This window comes from Oncorhynchus mykiss, unplaced genomic scaffold (genome assembly GCF_013265735.2).
Source record: "Oncorhynchus mykiss isolate Arlee unplaced genomic scaffold, USDA_OmykA_1.1 un_scaffold_216, whole genome shotgun sequence".
NCBI classification, from domain to species: domain Eukaryota; kingdom Metazoa; phylum Chordata; class Actinopteri; order Salmoniformes; family Salmonidae; genus Oncorhynchus; species Oncorhynchus mykiss.
Window position 1 is genome coordinate 417,220 of NW_023493686.1, and position 19,181 is coordinate 436,400.

General features: G+C 45.6%; 1 protein-coding gene across 6 annotated transcripts; it reads right to left on the minus strand.

The window, feature by feature from the left end:
* Positions 1 to 2,214: 2,214 nt before the first annotated feature.
* LOC110513777 (partner and localizer of BRCA2) lies at positions 2,215 to 17,369 on the minus strand. 6 transcript variants are annotated; one of them, XM_036972997.1, is made up of 15 exons: positions 16,632 to 17,330; positions 16,366 to 16,439; positions 16,188 to 16,247; positions 15,837 to 16,020; positions 15,024 to 15,669; positions 8,641 to 9,161; positions 6,547 to 8,525; positions 6,285 to 6,437; positions 5,310 to 5,392; positions 4,928 to 5,077; positions 4,720 to 4,836; positions 4,239 to 4,326; positions 3,287 to 3,438; positions 2,975 to 3,177; positions 2,215 to 2,894 (listed from the first exon to the last, which is right to left on the minus strand). In XM_036972997.1, the coding sequence occupies exons 2-15, from the start codon at positions 16,411 to 16,413 to the stop codon at positions 2,887 to 2,889; spliced, it is 4,392 nt and encodes a 1,463-aa protein (XP_036828892.1). In that variant the 5' UTR covers positions 16,414 to 16,439; positions 16,632 to 17,330; the 3' UTR covers positions 2,215 to 2,886. The 6 variants fall into 6 exon arrangements, 4 of the variants coding, with proteins under 4 accessions (XP_036828892.1, XP_036828895.1, XP_036828894.1 ...); XR_005042046.1 differs by lacking the exons at positions 2,215 to 2,894; positions 2,975 to 3,177; positions 5,310 to 5,392 and having other exon boundaries at positions 3,319 to 3,438; positions 16,632 to 17,360; XR_005042045.1 differs by lacking the exons at positions 2,215 to 2,894; positions 2,975 to 3,177; positions 5,310 to 5,392 and having other exon boundaries at positions 3,319 to 3,438; positions 6,285 to 8,525; positions 16,632 to 17,364.
* Between the last annotated feature and the right edge of the window lie 1,812 nt (positions 17,370 to 19,181).

Consider the following 19,181-nt stretch of genomic DNA (forward strand, 5'->3'; position numbering starts at 1 on the left):
ACGAAAAATTATATCGTTGAGAGGGATGTGGCAAAAGGAATGGCAAATAAGTCTGGCTGCACAACCGATTGAAAAAAATACTGCATATTGAGAAATCGTGACTAAACTGAATTAAATGAAGAAACTATGACACAAAGATAAATGACAAAGAACGATAGTAAAAAGTTTTGGAGCACCTTCAATTACATTTTGGAAAAAAAAGGCAAACTCAGTTGAATTTTTCAATGAATCAGATGGCTCAGTCATCACAAAACCGACTGATAATGCCAACTACTTTAAAAAAAAATTTCATTGGCAAGATTGGAGGCAAATGGAGGCATAACATGACAACAACAAACGCTGACACTACACATACAAGTATATGTGACCAAATTGATGAAAGACAAGAACAGTAACTGAATTCCGTAAACTGAGTGTGAAGAGATGAAAAAAATATTGTTGTCTATCAACAATGACAAGCCACCGGGGTCTGACAACTTGGATGGAAAATGACAGAGGATAATAGCGGACGATATTGCCACTCCTATTTGCCATATCTTCAATTTAAGCCTACTAGAAAGTGTGTTCCCTCAGGCCTGGAGGGAAGCTAAAGTCAATCCGCCACCTAAACAATCCGCCACCAATTGTGCAAGTTCTCCCACTTAAAAAGATGAGAGGCCTGTAATTTTCATCATAGGTACACTTCAACTATGACAGACAAAATGAGAAAAAAAATCCAGAAAATCACATTGTAGGATTTTTTATGAATTTATTTGCAAATTATGGTGGAAAATAAGTATTTGGTCACCTACAAACAAGCAAGATTTCTGGCTCTCACAGACCTGTAACTTCTTCTTTAAGAGGCTCCTCTGTCCTCCACTCGTTACCTGTATTAATGGCACCTGCTTGAACTTGTTATCAGAATAAAAGACACCTGTCCACAACCTCAAACAGTCACACTCCAAACTCCACTATGGCCAAGACCAAAGAGCTGTCAAAGGACACCAGAAACAAAATTGTAGACCTGCACCAGGCTGGGAAGACTGAATCTGCAATAGGTAAGCAGCTTGGTTTGAAGAAATCAACTGTGGGAGCAATTATTAGGAAATGGAAGACATACAAGACCACTGATAATCTCCCTCGATCTGGGGCTCCACGCAAGATCTCACCCCGTGGGGTCAAAATGATCACAAGAATGGTGAGCAAAAATCCCAGAACCACACAGGGGGACCTAGTGAATGACCTGCAGAGAGCTGGGACCAAAGTAACAAAGCCTACCATCAGTAACACACTACGCCGCCAGGGACTCAAATCCTGCAGTGCCAGACGTGTCCCCCTGCTTAAAGCCAGTACATGTCCAGGCCCGTCTGAAGTTTGGTAGAGAGCATTTGGATGATCCAGAAGATTGGGAGAATGTCAAATGGTCAGATGAAACCAAAATATAACTTTTTGGTAAAAACTCAACTCGTTGTGTTTGGAGGACAAAGAATGTTGAGTTGCATCCAACGAACACCATATCTACTGTGAAGCATGGGGGTAGAAACATCATGCTTTGGGGCTGTTTTTCTGCAAAGGGACCAGGACGACTGATCCGTGTAAAGGAAAGAATGAATGGGGCCATGTATCGTGAGATTTTGAGTGAAAACCTCCTTCCATCAGCAAGGGCATTGAAGATGAAACGTGGCTCGGTCTTTCAGCATGACAATGATCCCAAACACACCGCCCGGGCAACGAAGAAGTGGCTTCGTAAGAAGCATTTCAAGGTCTTGGAGTGGCCTAGCCAGTCTCCAGATCTCAACCCCATAGAAAATCTTTGGAGGGAGTTGAAAGTCTGTGTTGCCCGGCAACAGCCCCAAAACATCACTGCTCTAGAGGAGATCTGCATGAAGGAATGGGCCAAAATACCAGCAAGTGTGTGAAAACCTTGTGAAGACTTACAGAAAACGTTTGACCTCTGTCATTGCCAACAAATGGTATATAACAAAGTATTGAGATAAACTTTTTTTATTGACCAAATACTTATTTTCCACCATAATTTGCAAATAAATTCATTAAAAATCCTACAATGTGATTTTCTGGATTTTTTTTTCTCTGTCATAGTTGAAGTGTACCTATGATGAAAATTACAAGCCTCATCTTTTTAAGTGGGAGAACTTGCACAATTGGTGGCTGACTAAATACTTTTTTGCCCCACTGTATATGTAGGAACATATGGAACAGACTCAGGCACCAGACAGTTGAACCATGTCATTTATATGTAGGAACATATGGAACAGACTCAGGAACCAAACAGTTGAACCATGTCATTTGGATGTGGTAGAAAGTGATTCAGAAGAATCAGAATCAAAATGTGATTCAGCACCAGAGGTCACGGTTGCAGGTGTTTACGACAAAGCAAGATCAATGTGTTACCCAGCTAACTTGCCTAAATATTCTGAAATAACTTGTTTTATAGAAATATATTAAGTGCATGGCATAATAAAACAACCAAAAACACATATCTAAGTTTAGCTTTCTTAATGAACCAGAAAATCAATAGTTATTTCTGGTTGCTTATCAAAGTTAGAGCGCTAACTCATTGTTCCTGCTATGTAGCAGACCCTTCTGGGCTGCATTCAGCAGGACACGTTGGACAACCTTCAGATAGAAATGTGTTTGGTAGAACAAACATACCTCTCTGGCATGTATAACAGTAGTTCAGAGTGGTCTGTAGTTGTTCAGAGTGCTCTACAGTGGTCTGTAGTTGTTCAGAGTGCTCTACAGTGGTCTGTAGTTGTTCAGAGTGGTCTATAGTGGTCTCTAGTAGTTCAGAGTGGTCTCTAGTTGTTCAGAGTGGTCTGTAGTTGTTCAGAGTGTTCTATAGTGGTCTGTAGTTGTTCAGAGTGTTCTATAGTGGTCTGTAGTTGTTCAGAGTGTTCTATAGTGGTCTGTACTTGTTCAGAGTGGTCTGTAGTTGTTCAGAGTGTTCTATAGTGGTCTGTAGTTGTTCAGAGTGGTCTGTAGCGGTGTAAGCAGACGTCTCCATTGAGGTGTGCTGTCAGGACAGTTCCCTGCGCCCCCCAACGGGCGAGCTGACACCCCAGCTCTGGGAACCAGACCCCCTGCTGGCCCTGACGCCCCCCAAGCTGCCACACACACACGGAGCCGGACCGGAAAACCCCAATCACACTGGATCCATGGACATCAACCTCCACCAGCCTAGGGAGAGAACACACACACAGAATAAACACACACCCACAAACGAGAGAGAGGTTAACACACAATTCCCTCTTCCTGCCAACTCTCCCTTTCCTCCTCCCCCTCTCACCTCCCGGTGCAGGCTTTGGGGAGGCCTAGTCTGGTTGCCAGGGCGACGGTGCCAGTCAGAGGGTTGGTGGCGACCAGCGAGAACAGAGCCCCTCCCTCTTCCTCCTCCACAGCACACAGGGACGGGTGTTGCAACAGGACAAACAGCACCCCCTGTAGGACGAACGGTGACATGACAAATCAAAATTCATTCAAAGTGCATTTCTCCAGGTCTCAACACACTTCACAAAAAAACACAAAAAAAACAACAAATAAAACAGGACAACATCATGACTGTACATACCATCACTATATCTACAAAGGTACCCCAGCACATTGACCCGGTACCAGTTCCCCGTGTATTTAGCCTCGTTATTGTTATGTAAATGTGCTGTTTTACTTTTTGATTTATTATTATTTATTTATTTTTTACTTTAGTTTATTTAGTAAATATTTTGATTAACTATTTCTTGAACAGCATTATTGGTTAAGGGCTTGTAAGTAAGCATTTCACGGTAAGATCTACACACCTGTTGTATTCGGCGTACGTCACAAATACAATTTGAGTTACACGTTGACTGTCTCAATTCTCTGTACTCTCACAATACACTTGTTCACTTCCCTTCATGGATTTAGAAGGAAAGTAGTGGACACTCCCTCTAACCCATGGATGGGTTATGGACAGTAAATGCTTTAAATGTGTGTGGGAGAGAGTGCACATAGAGAAAGGGCAGAGAATTGGGTGGTTTGGGACGCAGACACTGGGAGGTTTCGTAGGACAGAGTGGGACATGACAACCTGATCACTATTCAGTCAAGGTGGGTGGAGGCTGTTGGTTAGACATGGGGAATGACATGGTGAGAACACAAACACACGAAGATCAGAAACTCTCCCATGTCCTGTAGGTTCTCTCACACATTATAGTAGGAACGAACACACTCTTTCTGGTACAGATACTACACACACACACTCACGCAGAGGGAGTATCCTCGGAGGCAGGTCGTATCCGTGAAACCATCTCCCAGATTGATGCTCCGCAGCAGCTGCCCCGTCGTCACGTTCCTGTCACACACACACACACACACACGCACACACGAGCAGTTAACGGAGAAGATTCTCATTCAACTGTAAACAGGCTTGAGAAGGCATTTAGCAGATGGCTCTTATCCAGAGAGAGACTTACAGTCAGTGCATTCCACTAAGATAGGTGAGACAAGCACACATTAGTCATTGGAAGTAAAAGCGTTCCTTGATAAAGCAGCTGTCTACAAAACCAGTGTAAAGTGTCTTTGAAAACCTTTCAATTAGAGCATCCTGGTCCCGGGGACCTAAAGAGGTGTTTTTGCCCTAGAACGACACCACTTATTAAAATTATTATTAAAATAACCACAAGGGTGCCACCGTTTAGGTCCCCAGCACCAGGAAGCACTGAATTAGCTACGTTCTTTTGCTCACCACAGAACAACATGTCCTCCGTGGGTTGAGCCAATCAGAGCGTCAGTCTGTCCCTCCACCGCCGCCACGGTCTGCACGCGCTCAGTAGGACAGACCAAAGACAGGCAGGCCTGCAGCCTGAGAGAGGTCAGAAAGACAGAGATAGAGTACACACACACACAGCATTAACCATGCCAGACGACAGAAGACCCTGGTCACCCATGGTTACCTGCCATCCTGTGTCAGTGTGTAGACCTGCAGCGGGGTTGTGGCGACAGAGTAGGAGGAGCTAACCAGCCTTCGGTTGGACATGCCCACCACCATGTGGATCTCCCCCTCACACAGCACCGCCTGGGACAGACTGGAGCAGCACAGTACCCTACACACACAGAGATACATGTGCGCAGACACACACAAATATTAATATAAACATTTACAGACGCATGAACACAGAGACTGACAAGCAAAGAAGAAGAGAAAGAAGAACCGGGAAGAAAAAGAGGGATGGGGGAGTGGTAGCAGTATGTGTGTGGGGTGGGGGAGTGGTAGCAGTATGTGTGTGGGATGGGGGAGTGGTAGCAGTATGTGTGTGTGGCGGGGGGGTGTAGTACCTGGCCTCTCTGATTTCCAGCTGGCCCAGAGTCACACACAGAAGCCCAGGAGCGTCCGACACAGGAAACACTGACATCACTGACTTAAACACACACACACATACAATGTACACTCACTGGACAGTTTATTAGGTACACCTATCTAGTATCGGTCACCTCCAGAACAGCTTGAATTTTGGGGGGGTTTTCAACAAGGTGTGGGAAACGTTCCACAGGGACGTTGGTCCATGCTGATGTGATGTCATCACGCAGTTGCTGCTGATTGGACGGCAGTACATTCATGCTACCAACATCTCATCCCACAGATGCTCTACAGGGTTGAGGTCTGGGGACTGACCAGGCCACTCAAGTAAACTGAAGTCGCTGTTCCAGGTGATGCTTTTCCACTCCTCTCATCCAGTGTTGGTGACGGCGTGCCCACTGGAGCCTCTTCTTCTTGGTTTTAGCTGATAGGAGTGGACCCCGGTGTGGTCGTCTGCTGCAATAGCCAATCAATGACAAGGATCCATGAGTTGTGTGTTCTGAGATGCCGTTCTGCTCCGTTATTTGTCTGTTTGTGGCCAGCCTGTTAGCTTGCACGGTTCCTTTCACTCTCCTCCTCATTCAAGGGTTTTTCTTTATTTGTACTATTTTCTACATTGTAGAATAATAGTGAAGACATCAAAACTATGAAATGGCAAGAGTGTGCAAAGCTGTCATCAAGGCAAAGGGTTGATACTTTGAAGAATTTCAAAAATAAAATATTTTTGTTTATATTGATCTGTTTAACACTTTTTTTGGTTACTAGATGATTCCATATTTGTTATGTCCTAGTTTTGATGTCTTCACTAAAGAAAGGAAAACTCTTGAATGAGTCCAAACCTTTGACTAATACACAGCTGTTACACACACACTCATTAAACACAGAAACACCCATGAACAATATAAACTCACAGTTGTTACACACACACACAAAGACACACAACACAAAGTTACTTCTATGAAGGTCCAGGTGTGGAGTCGTCTCCAGTGTGGGGGGTTGTTCTGACCCCAAACACACACCTCCCACTCTTCTGCCACCGCTACACATACACCTACTGACAACCACGACACACAGCAGACATCCACCAGGCTGCCTCCTGCAGGGGCCTAGACACACACACACACACATTATTATTACACACACAGACATTCTCTGAAGTGAGTGGTGACATGGATGTTGAAATACACAACAATGGCTTGTCATCACAGTATTGACCTTCAGTGTGTGAGAGAGCTTTAAGACACCCTCCTCTGTCATCCCATCCCTCCTCTTCTCCTCTTTTTTCCTCAACGCTCTCTCCTCCTCTCCCTCTCCTCTCTCCTCGGTGGCCTGTCTGGTTGAGTGGAGAGAGGGAGCTGGCTGGCGAAGAAGCTGGATAGGGGGCGATGGAGGGGGTGTATTTGGGGTTGGAGGGAGAGATTGAGGCAGTAGTAGAGGAGTGGGAGGGAGCAAAAGTTGGGGCAGGGAATCAACCAGGCTGGGGTGGCAGAGAGCGAGGGAGGGAGGGGAGGAGGAGAGAGGGATGATTGGAGATGGGCAGGGAGAGAGGGAGGGAGGAGAGAGGGCTTGGGTGGAGGGACTAGAGGGGAAGGGGAGGGTCAGAGTAGGGGGACAGGGAGAGCAGGAGAGGGGGAGGGTCAGAGTGGGAGGGCAGGAGAGGGTCAGAGTGGGGCGGCAGGGAGGGCAGGAGAGAGGGAGGGTCAGAGTGGGGGGGCAGGAGAGGATGTGAGTCACCGCCTCTAAAGAAGGTAATGGGGGGCTGTCAGGGAGGGAGAGGGGTATGTTGGGGTTAGGGGTCAAGGGGCTAGGGGTCATCCCTAAGGAAGGTAAGGGGGGAATGGAGGAGAGGGAAAGGGTGTGTCCGTGAGGGGTGTGGCTGGTTAGGGAGGGGCTAAGGAGGAGCAGGGAAGGGCTGGGGGGGACAGCACACTCTGCATCTGTCTCCGTCCGGAGGGAAGGGCACTCAGTAGTGCACACGGAAGGACATTTGGTAAGGCACTCGACAGGGAACTCCGTAGGGCACGGAGAAAGGCATTTAGTCTTTGTGTGGAAGGATGGACACTCGGGAGGGCACTCGGTCTTGGTTTCAGTTTGAAGGGAAGGGCACTCAGTAGTGAGTCGGCCTGTCTGCTGGTCTACTGAAGGAAAGTCTATAGACTGGCCTACTAAAACGGTAAGCTGATGGCCTACAGGCTGGTCTACGGGGTGGTCTGTAGACTGATGGCCAGTAGGCTGGTCTACGGGTTGGTCTGTAGACTGATGGCCAGTAGGCTGGTCTACGGGTTGGTCTGTAGACTGATGGCCAATAGGCTGGTCTACAGGGTGGTCTGTAGACTGATGGCCAGTAGGCTGGTCTGTAGACTGATGGCCTATAGGCTGGCCTACAGAGTGGTCTATAGACTGATGGCCAGTAGGCTGGTCTACGGGTTGGTCTATAGACTGATGGCCAGTAGGCTGGTCTACGGGGTGGTCTGTAGACTGATGGCCAGTAGGCTGGTCTACGGGTTGGTCTGTAGACTGATGGCCAATAGGCTGGTCTACGGGTTGGTCTGTAGACTGATGGCCAATAGGCTGGTCTACAGGAAGGTCTGTAGACTGATGGCCAGTAGGCTGGTCTGTAGACTGATGGCCTATAGGCTGGTCTACAGGGTGGTCTGTAGACTGATGGCCAGTAGGCTGGTCTACAAGGTGGTCTGTAGACTGATGGCCAGTAGGCTGGTCTACAAGGTGGTCTGTAAACTGGCAAACTGAATGGTACTCCGAATGGAGGTCTGTAGAATGGTCTAGTGCGTCTGTAGACTGCTGGCCTATAGGGTGGTCTATAAGATGCTGGCCTAAAGATCTGTCTATAGACTGTTCTACCGGAGTGACGCAGTCTGTGACAGGAGGGGTGAGGCTGAGAGGGAGGGGCTCAGGCGTAGGCGCTTTAGACATCTGACCGCCTGTGTCGCCGTGGAGACCGTGGACCGAGCCTCTGTTGCGGCGACGACGCATGTTGTAAGGTGAGAAGGGTTCCGGTTCGGCAACGGCAGACGAGGCGCGAAGCTTCTGGAGCTTTAGCTGTCCGAACTGGTCGTCGGGGAGATGGAAATCCTGGAGGTCAAAGGTTGAGATGACGCGGCCCAGACTCCCAGGGTGCACTGCTGGTCCTCCAGGGGAGAGGGAGGAGGGCAGAAGGAGAGACCACACACTCTCTACACACACACACACACACACAGAACAAGAGTGAAAGGATGAAAAAGTTAGCTGATAATTGAAGTCACAGTGAAGTGTAACAGCCTTCAGATACACCACACGGCTCAGTCCCACCTTTGCTCTGCTTTGCTGTGTGAATGAGGGGAGAGACACAGCTCCTTCTGAAGATGGGATAAAGCTGTTCCTCCACACCTCCAGAGAGAGGCCAGCGCTCCGTACATCCACCCCCAGGGAGAGGCTGTGAGGCTGGGCTAATAGCGGCCGGGGTCTGGGTGTTGTCTGGGACTGGTGCTGGAGGATCCGAGTCCAAACTTAGAGAGCGGCCCAGTTTCGGCCTCCTTCCTCTCCTCCTCCGGCCTCTGATAGGCCGAACACTGCAGGCTCTGGAGGGTAAACTCTCACTCTGATTGGTCCCTGACTCAGCGGTAAGCATCTGATTGGCTGATGGCTCCTCGACCGGTGTGCGATTGGTCGGTGAGTTTGAGGTCAGTTGACTGGAGCACTGGCGGTGATTGGAGGGTTGTGCTAGTGATTCGGAGTGTGAAGTTGAGAGTGAGTGTGTGTTAGACATCCGGACCTTGCTCCTTCTGTGGTGCCCCCTGTTGAGTTGGTTCAGAATGACAGCCTGCAGGTCTCTGAAAGTAGCATTAACAAAACACCTTACATTAGATTTGTGAACCGCAGACAAGACGGAGCAGGCTCACACGGAACACCCTCACATTCAAATTACTGAGACGGCGTTTTGTTGGTGGTGGCGGAAAACGCTAAATGATGGAATTTCACGTGGACGAATGATTATGCATCCCTCCAATTGAGTTCCAGACACGTAAAGAATCTTTACAACGGCGCTATTATGGTGGCCACAATGCTTTAGATAGGCATTTCCTTTGGTTTACCTAATATACAGTGCATTCATCAAGTATACAGACCCCTGGACTTTTAACACTTTGTGTTACGTTACAGCTAGAGTTGAAACTGTGTGAACATTTCATATCACCATTATAGTGACCAAAATGATGACGGTTATCTGTATTATCAGTATTATCGCGGTTATCAGTATTATCGCGATATTGTTAAGATGTGCTGGAAATGTTGAAAAAGTAGTGATACACTGAAATCATTTCACCAAGTTTTATACTGAAAACCAACAAACAAATACAATTATCAGCACTATGCACTTTAAAATAATATCATTAACATTAAAGATGGCGCCACCAAGTTTCCTTAGTGCAGGTTTTAATGAACACAACCTTAAGCAACACAAGTAAAGCAATGTGCATGTCAGAACAATACAACCATATGTAAACCCATCCAATGTACATGTCAGAACAATACAACCATATGTAAACACATCCAATGTACATGTCAGAACAATACAACCATATGTAAACACATCCAATGTACATGTCAGAACAATACAACCATATGTAAACACATCCAATGTACATGTCAGAACAATACAACCATATGTAAACCCATCCAATGTACATGTCAGAACAATACAACCATATGTAAACACATCCAATGTACATGTCAGAACAATACAACCATATGTAAACACATCCAATGTGCATGTCAGAACAATACAACCATATGTAAACACATCCAATGTGCATGTCAGAACAATACAACCATATGTAAACACATCCAATGTGCATGTCAGAACAATACAACCATATGTAAACCCATCCAATGTACATGTCAGAACAATACAACCATATGTAAACACATCCAATGTACATGTCAGAACAATACAACCATATGTAAACACATCCAATGTGCATGTCAGAACAATACAACCATATGTAAACCCATCCAATGTGCATGTCAGAACAATACAACCATATGTAAACACATCCAATGTGCATGTCAGAACAATACAACCATATGTAAACCCATCCAATGTGCATGTCAGAACAATACAACCATATGTAAACACATCCAATGTGCATGTCAGAACAATACAACCATATGTAAACACATCCAATGTGCATGTCAGAACAATACAACCATATGTAAACCCATCCAATGTGCATGTCAGAACAATACAACCATATGTCAACACATCCAATGTGCATGTCAGAACAATACAACCATATGTAAACACATCCAATGTGCATGTCAGAACAATACAACCATATGTAAACACATCCAATGTGCAGGTGATGACATTAACATAACACAATATCTAAACAAATCAAACGAACAACACTGATTGTTTATCTCTTCTCGCCTTCATATAGAAACAAGGTGCTGCTGGCCTAACATCCTGTATGTCTGTTCTCTCCTTCATACAGAAACAAGGTGCTGCTGGCCTAACATCCAGTATGTCTGTTCTCTCCTTCATATAGAAACAAGGTGCTGCTGGCCTAACATCCAGTATGTCTGTTCTCTCCTTCATATAGAAACAAGGTGCTGCTGGTCTAACATCCTGTATGTCTGTTCTCTCCTTCATATAGAAACAAGGTGCTGCTGGCCTAACATCCAGTATGTCTGTTCTCTCCTTCATATAGAAACAAGGTGCTGCTGGTCTAACATCCTGTATGTCTGTTCTCTCCTTCATATAGAAACAAGGTGCTGCTGGTCTAACATCCAGTATGTCTGTTCTCTCCTTCATATAGAAACAAGGTGCTGCTGGCCTAACATCCAGTATGTCTGTTCTCTCCTTCATATAGAAACAAGGTGCTGCTGGTCTAACATCCTGTATGTCTGTTCTCTCCTTCATATAGAAACAAGGTGCTGCTGGTCTAACATCCAGTATGTCTGTTCTCTCCTTCATATAGAAACAAGGTGCTGCTGGCCTAACATCCAGTATGTCTGTTCTCTCCTTCATATAGAAACAAGGTGCTGCTGGCCTAACATCCAGTATGTCTGTTCTCTCCTTCATATAGAAACAAGGTGCTGCTGGCCTAACATCCTGTATGTCTGTTCTCTCCTTCATATAGAAACAAGGTGCTGCTGGCCTAACATCCAGTATGTCTGTTCTCTCCTTCATATAGAAACAAGGTGCTGCTGGTCTAACATCCTGTATGTCTGTTCTCTCCTTCATATAGAAACAAGGTGCTGCTGGTCTAACATCCAGTATGTCTGTTCTCTCCTTCATATAGAAACAAGGTGCTGCTGGCCTAACATCCAGTATGTCTGTTCTCTCCTTCATATAGAAACAAGGTGCTGCTGGCCTAACATCCTGTATGTCTGTTCTCTCCTTCATATAGAAACAAGGTGCTCCTGGCCTAACATCCAGTATGTCTGTTCTCTCCTTCATATAGAAACAAGGTGCTGCTGGTCTAACATCCTGTATGTCTGTTCTCTCCTTGATATAGAAACAAGGTGCTGCTGGCCTAACATCCTGTATGTCTGTTCTCTCCTTCATATAGAAACAAGGTGCTGCTGGTCTAACATCCTGTATGTCTGTTCTCTCCTTCATATAGAAACAAGGTGCTGCTGGTCTAACATCCTGTATGTCTGTTCTCTCCTTCATATAGAAACAAGGTGCTGCTGGCCTAACATCCTGTATGTCTGTTCTCTCCTTCATATAGAAACTAGGTGCTGCTGGCCTAACATCCTGTATGTCTGTTCTCTCCTTCATATAGAAACAAGGTGCTGCTGGCCTAACATCCTGTATGTCTGTTCTCTCCTTCATATAGAAACAAGATGCTGCTGGTCTAACATCCTGTATGTCTGTTCTCTCCTTCATATAGAAACAAGGTGCTGCTGGCCTAACATCCTGTATGTCTGTTCTCTCCTTCATATAGAAACAAGGTGCTGCTGGCCTAACATCCTGTATGTCTGTTCTCTCCTTCATATAGAAACAAGGTGCTGCTGGCCTAACATCCTGTATGTCTGTTCTCTCCTTCATATAGAAACAAGATGCTGCTGGTCTAACATCCTGTATGTCTGTTCTCTCCTTCATATAGAAACAAGGTGCTGCTGGCCTAACATCCTGTATGTCTGTTCTCTCCTTCATATAGAAACAAGGTGCTGCTGGCCTAACATCCTGTATGTCTGTTCTCTCCTTCATATAGAAACAAGGTGCTGCTGGCCTAACATCCTGTATGTCTGTTCTCTCCTTCATATAGAAACAAGGTGCTGCTGGCTTAACATCCTGCATCTTTGTTCACTTGAAACTGAAATGTAAAAATGTCAACATATTTACTTCGTCCTGTTTAAATAGGGATCTGCAAGGGGAGACAAAGTGCTCGCTGGCACTGAACACTCTCTCTGACTGCTGGTTGCTGCGATGCATAAAAGCTTCCTGGCAACCCTGGCAAGGCGAGGCAGCTCTGATGCAGAACCTCTCCACTACACCAGTGGATCCTCTTCAGCTGGAATGGGTGGCAGAGACAGGTAGACCTTGATCTCTTCTTTCACTCTGTCTTCTGGGGAGGTCAGAATCTGACCCTCTTCACCTCTCTGCTGCCTTGTTGAGGTAATCCTTCTCAGCAACCCAGCCAGGCCTTTCCCCCCCGATGCCGCTGTGGGGGTGGTGGTGGAGGCGCTGCTGGTGCTTTGTGGTTATTCCCTGACTTGTACAGCTGTCAGCTTCAAAGCCTCCTGGACACAGCGGTCAGTGTCAACGTTTGCAGCCTCAGGCTCATCTAACAAGCTCCTTTTGAAGCAGGGGTCAATGAAACAAGCCATGTGCATGACTCTCTTTGCCTTCTCTGTGGATGTTGTTAAGGTCTTCTCTCATTACCCTTTTCATCTCCTTAGTCAGGGACGGCTCCGTATCCGTTTCCACCAGAACAGGTGATGTGGTCCAGGACATATTCTCAAAAAAACTCTGATGTTGTGAGCAGAGTGATCTTCTGGGAAGAACTGTGTTTCCAGGCAGTTTGATTCCAGTTGCCAGTCTGGGGTGAGGTAATGGATAACTGAAGCTGATGTAGGGTTGACCACCCCCACTTTCACTGGTCCAGAGGTCAGTAGTTGCAGCAAACCATGTGCCTTGAGCCAAACTTTTTCCAACATCGGCTTTAACCTGGTTGTACAGGTTTGGGATTTCAGTCTTGGAAAATAATGTTGGTGATGGCACTTTTGTCGTGGGGCACAGCAACCTTCATCAGCCTCAGAAAGCCAGGCCTCTCAACACTATGAAATGGCATCATGTCCTTTGCAATGTAATATGAAAGGGCTGCAGTGAGGTCTTGAGCATGTGTTGATGTGGCTGCATAAGCAGCCTGCCTTTTAAATGGTTACTGGAGTGTCTGTGTCACAACTGTAGATGAGGAGGGACCAGTAGCATCACTGGGTTTGCTGCACGACCCTCTGTAAACAAGGGAATAACACATGTATTATTATTATTATTATTATTATTATTATTATTATTATTATTATTATTATTATTATTATGTGTTAGATTATAATTATAAACTCACACAGTCTATCTTCTGTGTTGCATTTGAGTATATGCAATGACCCCATTCACAATTGACATAAATACAAATGAGTCTTAAGAGGACAGTGATAGTAATTGCAGTGAGCCCAACAATTGACCTAAATACAGGAGTCTTGTATTGGAGTCTATAGTGTTTAACCTGTTATAACAATCTAACAACCAAGTCGTCGACTGACGGATTTTAAATGAACAAAACATGTTGTTTGGGTGACTAAACTACAGAACGCGTTATCGTGTGCAATGGGAGAATAGTCTGCAGACACACGACCCATACAGCAGATCAACGTGTTTTTACAGGACTAGGTAACACTGAACGCTTCAGTTTACATTATTGACAAGCTATTAGCAAGTTAGACCAACCATGACATATCCCCCAACCCCAAAGTCCCCACATCATGCATTGAGCTAAAAGTTAACTTACCTTGCATTCGCTATAAAGTAGTGGGTGATGGTCACGAAGATGACTCGAGAGATTTGAAGTGTTGCCACCTTTGGCAGCAATTATTTTGTTGCATGTTCTGCAGACAGGGTGACCATTTTCGATTAAGTTTCCCTCAGCACTCAGGGGAAAACCCTAAATACAACCACAGTTCAGATTTGGTCCTCTTAGAAGGCTGAAAAATCTCCAGAGCGCCATCACTGCCTTCCGCCATGGTTTCACACAAAACCAAACCCGCGTTGCATCAGACTTCTGCAAGCCGCGGTAATCAAACACAGTTTTAATCAGAATATACATTTGAAACGATAATACTAATCGCCGGGAATTTTATCGTGGTTAAATCGTGAAACCAGTAACCATTTAATCCCTAGCTACAGCCTTATTCTAAAATTGATTAAATGGGGGCCATGACACAAATGTAAAAATCATATCAAACATTCTTCCTCCCGATTAAATGTATGTGTGAGAATTGCCAGAACAATCAGAGATACCAAAAATATATATTGGTCCCACCCTGGCGTGGAATCACCCAGGCAACCTGTGGATCTGAGACGAAGGCATGCGTCGCCGTCTAGTGGTTCTGAAGTAGTACTCAACAATAGAGTACAATACAATACAATCAAGTATAAAAACAACAGATGTTAAAAGGTGACCACTAACCTGTGGCTCTGTGAAGAGGCCATGCGTCTTGTGGTTCTGATGTAGTATTCTACTGGGAACGGCAGACCTTCCACCAGGGTGCACGAGTCCAGGACTCGCCCAGTGTTACACAACCCAACAGCCCCTAACACGGAGACTCCCTCAGCTCCTGAATCACTTCCCTCTTCTCTCTCATTCTCTCCATCTCTCCTCAGAGAAGGAAGGGGTGAACCGATCTCCTTCTGTCCATATGTCCTCTGTTCTTCTCTCTCCTCTCCATCGCTCTGTTTCATTGCCTCTTTATCTGGAATTTCCCTCTCATTCTCCTCCCTCTCTAGCTCTTTCTTTACACCCTCCTTCTCTTCCTCCATATTTCTCTTCTCTCCATCCTCTTCTTTCTCTGTTTGTGCTTCCAGCTCCAGCCCATCCTCGCTGGTCTCAGTGTCGTACCTCCCCCCTGCCCCCTCGCCGCCCTGGACCCTCCCCGTCCGCTCCCAGCGCAGCCGGCTTCTCCGTGACCTCAGCCGGAGGGAGTGGCTTCGTCTGTGAGGGTTAAGGTCAGGTGTCCGAGGGCAAGAGTCATCGACAGGGAGGAGGAAGCGGATGGACGGACTCCTCCGCCTGGGGTTCTCAGATTCCACCGGACACGATGCCGCCACAGTCGAGTCTGCACACATACACACACAGTACAATGTCATTTCCAATACACATTACAACCTGAATACAACCTGAACACACACACTACAACCTTAATAATATAATAGTGGTAAACTCAAATTTGCTAACATCACATTTTTTTTTTTTTTACAGCACTTCTAATACGGGCAGACTGACCTCCAGCGGGGCCTGGTGGTGAGGCCGAACCTGGGGCTGTCCTAGCAGGGCTACCAAGTGAGAGGGGAGGTAGAGCTGGGTTGGGAAAGGTGCTGGCAGGGACTGGGTCTGTCTGGTCCTGGAGGTTCTGCTCAGAGATCCGACTCCTCACATGCTTCCGCACGGCATCTGAACGCTCAGCTCGCTGTGTGTGTGTGTGTATAGGGGGGATAATGTACATCAATGTTGTCAAACGCGTGCAGTACTACACAACACAGGTATCAGTCATGGTTGTGGTACTTACTACACACACATACATAGCCCCCCCCCACACACACACCAGTTACCACCTTTACACACCATATCTCTCACCTGTAATCTCCGAACTGTCCTGGAGTACTCCCTCTGTAGCAGGGCCAGTTTCCGCCTCAACTGGGGAGGGACACACACACACACTTATCATGCTACTTGAGAAGGAAGATAAGCCTAGCTACATTACATTTTAAGACCGCTTACACAAGGCCCTACTATATGTAAACAATACACCTACCTCCTCCTTGTCATCGCAATGGAGCACGCGCTCCAAATTATCCTCCATTCTTGTCACGCGATCCTAACGGTCACCTTTGACAGTTAGCGAGAGGTTTTCAAAAAAAAAAAAGATTTAGCAAGTGAACAAGAATCATAGCTAGCGTTAGCTGACAAACTAGCTAGTTAGCTAACTAGTGTTAGCTGACAAACTACTGCAACGTTAACTAACGTTACCTCACATTTTAAGAATAGTAACTAGTAGCTAATTATTTGATAAAAACGTACCATTCAAAGCCATTTGTTTCTGTATTTATCGGCGTCAATATGCTAGCTAGTCACGTTTTTTTGAGGGGGACAGGAAGGATTCCAATCCAGTCGCTGTTTTTTCTGGTTCAATCAATGAACAAAGCAGACCAGACCCAGCTGCTATCGCATTGGTGTCTATGGGAGCGCCACCCAGACCGTAAATTGATACTTTTTTTAAACGGCCTTAGTGAACTCTATTTTATTTATCCACCATTTTTGTCCAAACTCTCCCGCGACTTCACGGTCCAGACAAGACCAATCGATAACCGAAAAATGCAACAGCCGGTTGACTGACTGCTTCTCAGAAGGAAGGCTGGCGAGGGTGGGTTATATCTTCTTCTTTGGTATCATGGCGTTCACACATTTTGTTTGTGGATGCCGCCACCTACTGTGCGATAGTGTGTGTTCAATCACGTTACATTTATGATACAAACAGAGGGAGAAAAAAATTGGCCACCAACCAGCCCGACACCTGTATACCACAGAGGAGGCTGGTTGGAGGAGCTATAGGAGGACGGGCTCATTGTAATGGCTGGAATGGAATACATGGGACGTTATCAAACATATACAAACCATAGCTGTGTTTGAATACTACACAATGAGTACATACTATTAGTTCATTTTAGTACACTGTAACCGAACGGTATCCTTTCAGTTGAGAGTACTAGCGCTTCACCTGTCTACCGGAAGTTGATGCTGTTGCTATGCAACTTCTTGCTAGCTTGTTGGCATAAAAAATAACTAGCTGAAATTTTACGATTTTGGTGTGTTTGTAAATTCAATCTGGAGTGCCAGAGTGAGCTCTGGGCCTTTTTTGTAAATCAGGAGTAAGGTTCTGACCTCACGAGTTCTGACCTCACAATGGCAGTCAAGCACCCGAGCTAACTGGCTAGCTAGCTAGCTCCAAACACAAATGAGAGAACACCTCACTCTGACCATTTAACACTTTTTTTGGGCCTACTTTTACTAACACCGGCCATATATTCAATAGGTGTTGAGCGGCACACTCAAACTAGACAGAATTATGTATTTGATGTATTAGTAGCCAACTAACTTTAAGTAACTAGCTAACATACCGGTACATACTGATGTAATGCTATGCTGATAATGCTGATGTAAGGATAGCGTAGCTAACAAATTGTCAGCCAACATAACGTGTAACTTATTTGACAAGTCATTACTTTATTACATTTCTCAACATTTTCTTAACATTTGACATAATTGGTTAAAGTAATGAATTTGTATCCACTCTCATCGGACTTCGGCTGCATATTTTATTTAATTTTCTTCAAATCTGAAAACATTGTGAAGCCACGCCTATTTTTGAAAGAATTGCATTATGGGCCCTAAAAGCACAGAAACAGTGTCCACTGCTTGTATACTTCGTATTTTGGCGAATTTAGTACGACATCTTGGAACTTTCAGCATACTAACTATATCCATACTATGACCAAAAAACATACTACATACTCAATTTACATTGCAAATAGTATGGTTAGTATGAGTATTCGAACAAAGCTCACGTTTGACTCCGTTCCATTTATTCCAGTCCAGCCATTACAATGAGCCTGTCCTCCTATAGCTCCTCCCACCAGCCTCCACTGGTATCCCACTATTTCATATAAATCTCATTAACATATAACTCTTCTTTAGTAAAATGTCATACACCCATGTAATTCTCTGCAGCTTCCACTTACACTCATTAAAAACCTACTAGCCCATTCCACTACTTTGACAATATCTGCTCCTGCACAATGCCAACAGCCTGGGAGGACGGGACACTACCTCTCAACAGACCCTGTAACTCTTTGATAGTAAAATCTTGTAAACCCAAATATTTCTCTGCAGCTGCCACCACAACATCTATTTTCTGTGTTTTACATTCCATTTCTGTGATACAGCTGATAACCATTACTATGAACGCTAGTGTTTACTTATTCAATATCTCCCTATCCCAGTCTGCTGTCCCTACTGCTTCAAGATGTCCACCATTGTTCCTGTACCCAAGAAAGCAAAGGTAACTGAACTAAATGACTATCGCCCAGCAGCACTCACTTCTGCCATCATGAAGTACTTTGAGAAGCAAGTTAAGGATCATATCACCTCTACCTTACCTGACATCGTAGACCCTCTTCAATTTGCATACCGCCCCAATAGATCAACAGACGATGCAATTGCCATCGCACTGCACACTGCCCTATCCCATCTGGACAAGAGGAATATCTATGTAAGAATGCACTGTTTATTGACTACAGCTCAGCCTTCAACACCATAGTACTCTCCAAGCTCATCATTAAGCGTGAGGCCCTGGGTCTGAACCCCGCCCTGTGCAACTAGGTCCTGGACTTCCTGACGGGTCGCCCCCAGGTGGTAAAGATAGGAAACAACACCTCCACTTCACTGATGCTCAACACAGGGGCCCCACAAGGGTGCATGCTCAGCCCCTCCTGTACTCCCTGTTCACCCATGACTGCGTGGCAACGCAGGCCTCCAACTCAACCAAGTTTGCAGACGTCAGAACAGTAGTAG

Bases quoted from the DNA above. Each gene is read 5' to 3' on its own strand.
- LOC110513777 (XM_036972997.1), bottom strand. From the start codon at position 16,413: ATGGAGGATAATTTGGAGCGCGTGCTCCATTGCGATGACAAGGAGGAG. The intron at 6,438-6,546 runs GTCAATACTGTG...GTGTGTGTCTAG, and splicing joins AGCTCTCTCACACACTGAAG to GCCCCTGCAGGAGGCAGCCT. The intron at 3,439-4,238 runs GTGAGTGTGTGT...TTCGTCCTACAG, and splicing joins TCCGAGGATACTCCCTCTGC to GGGGTGCTGTTTGTCCTGTT.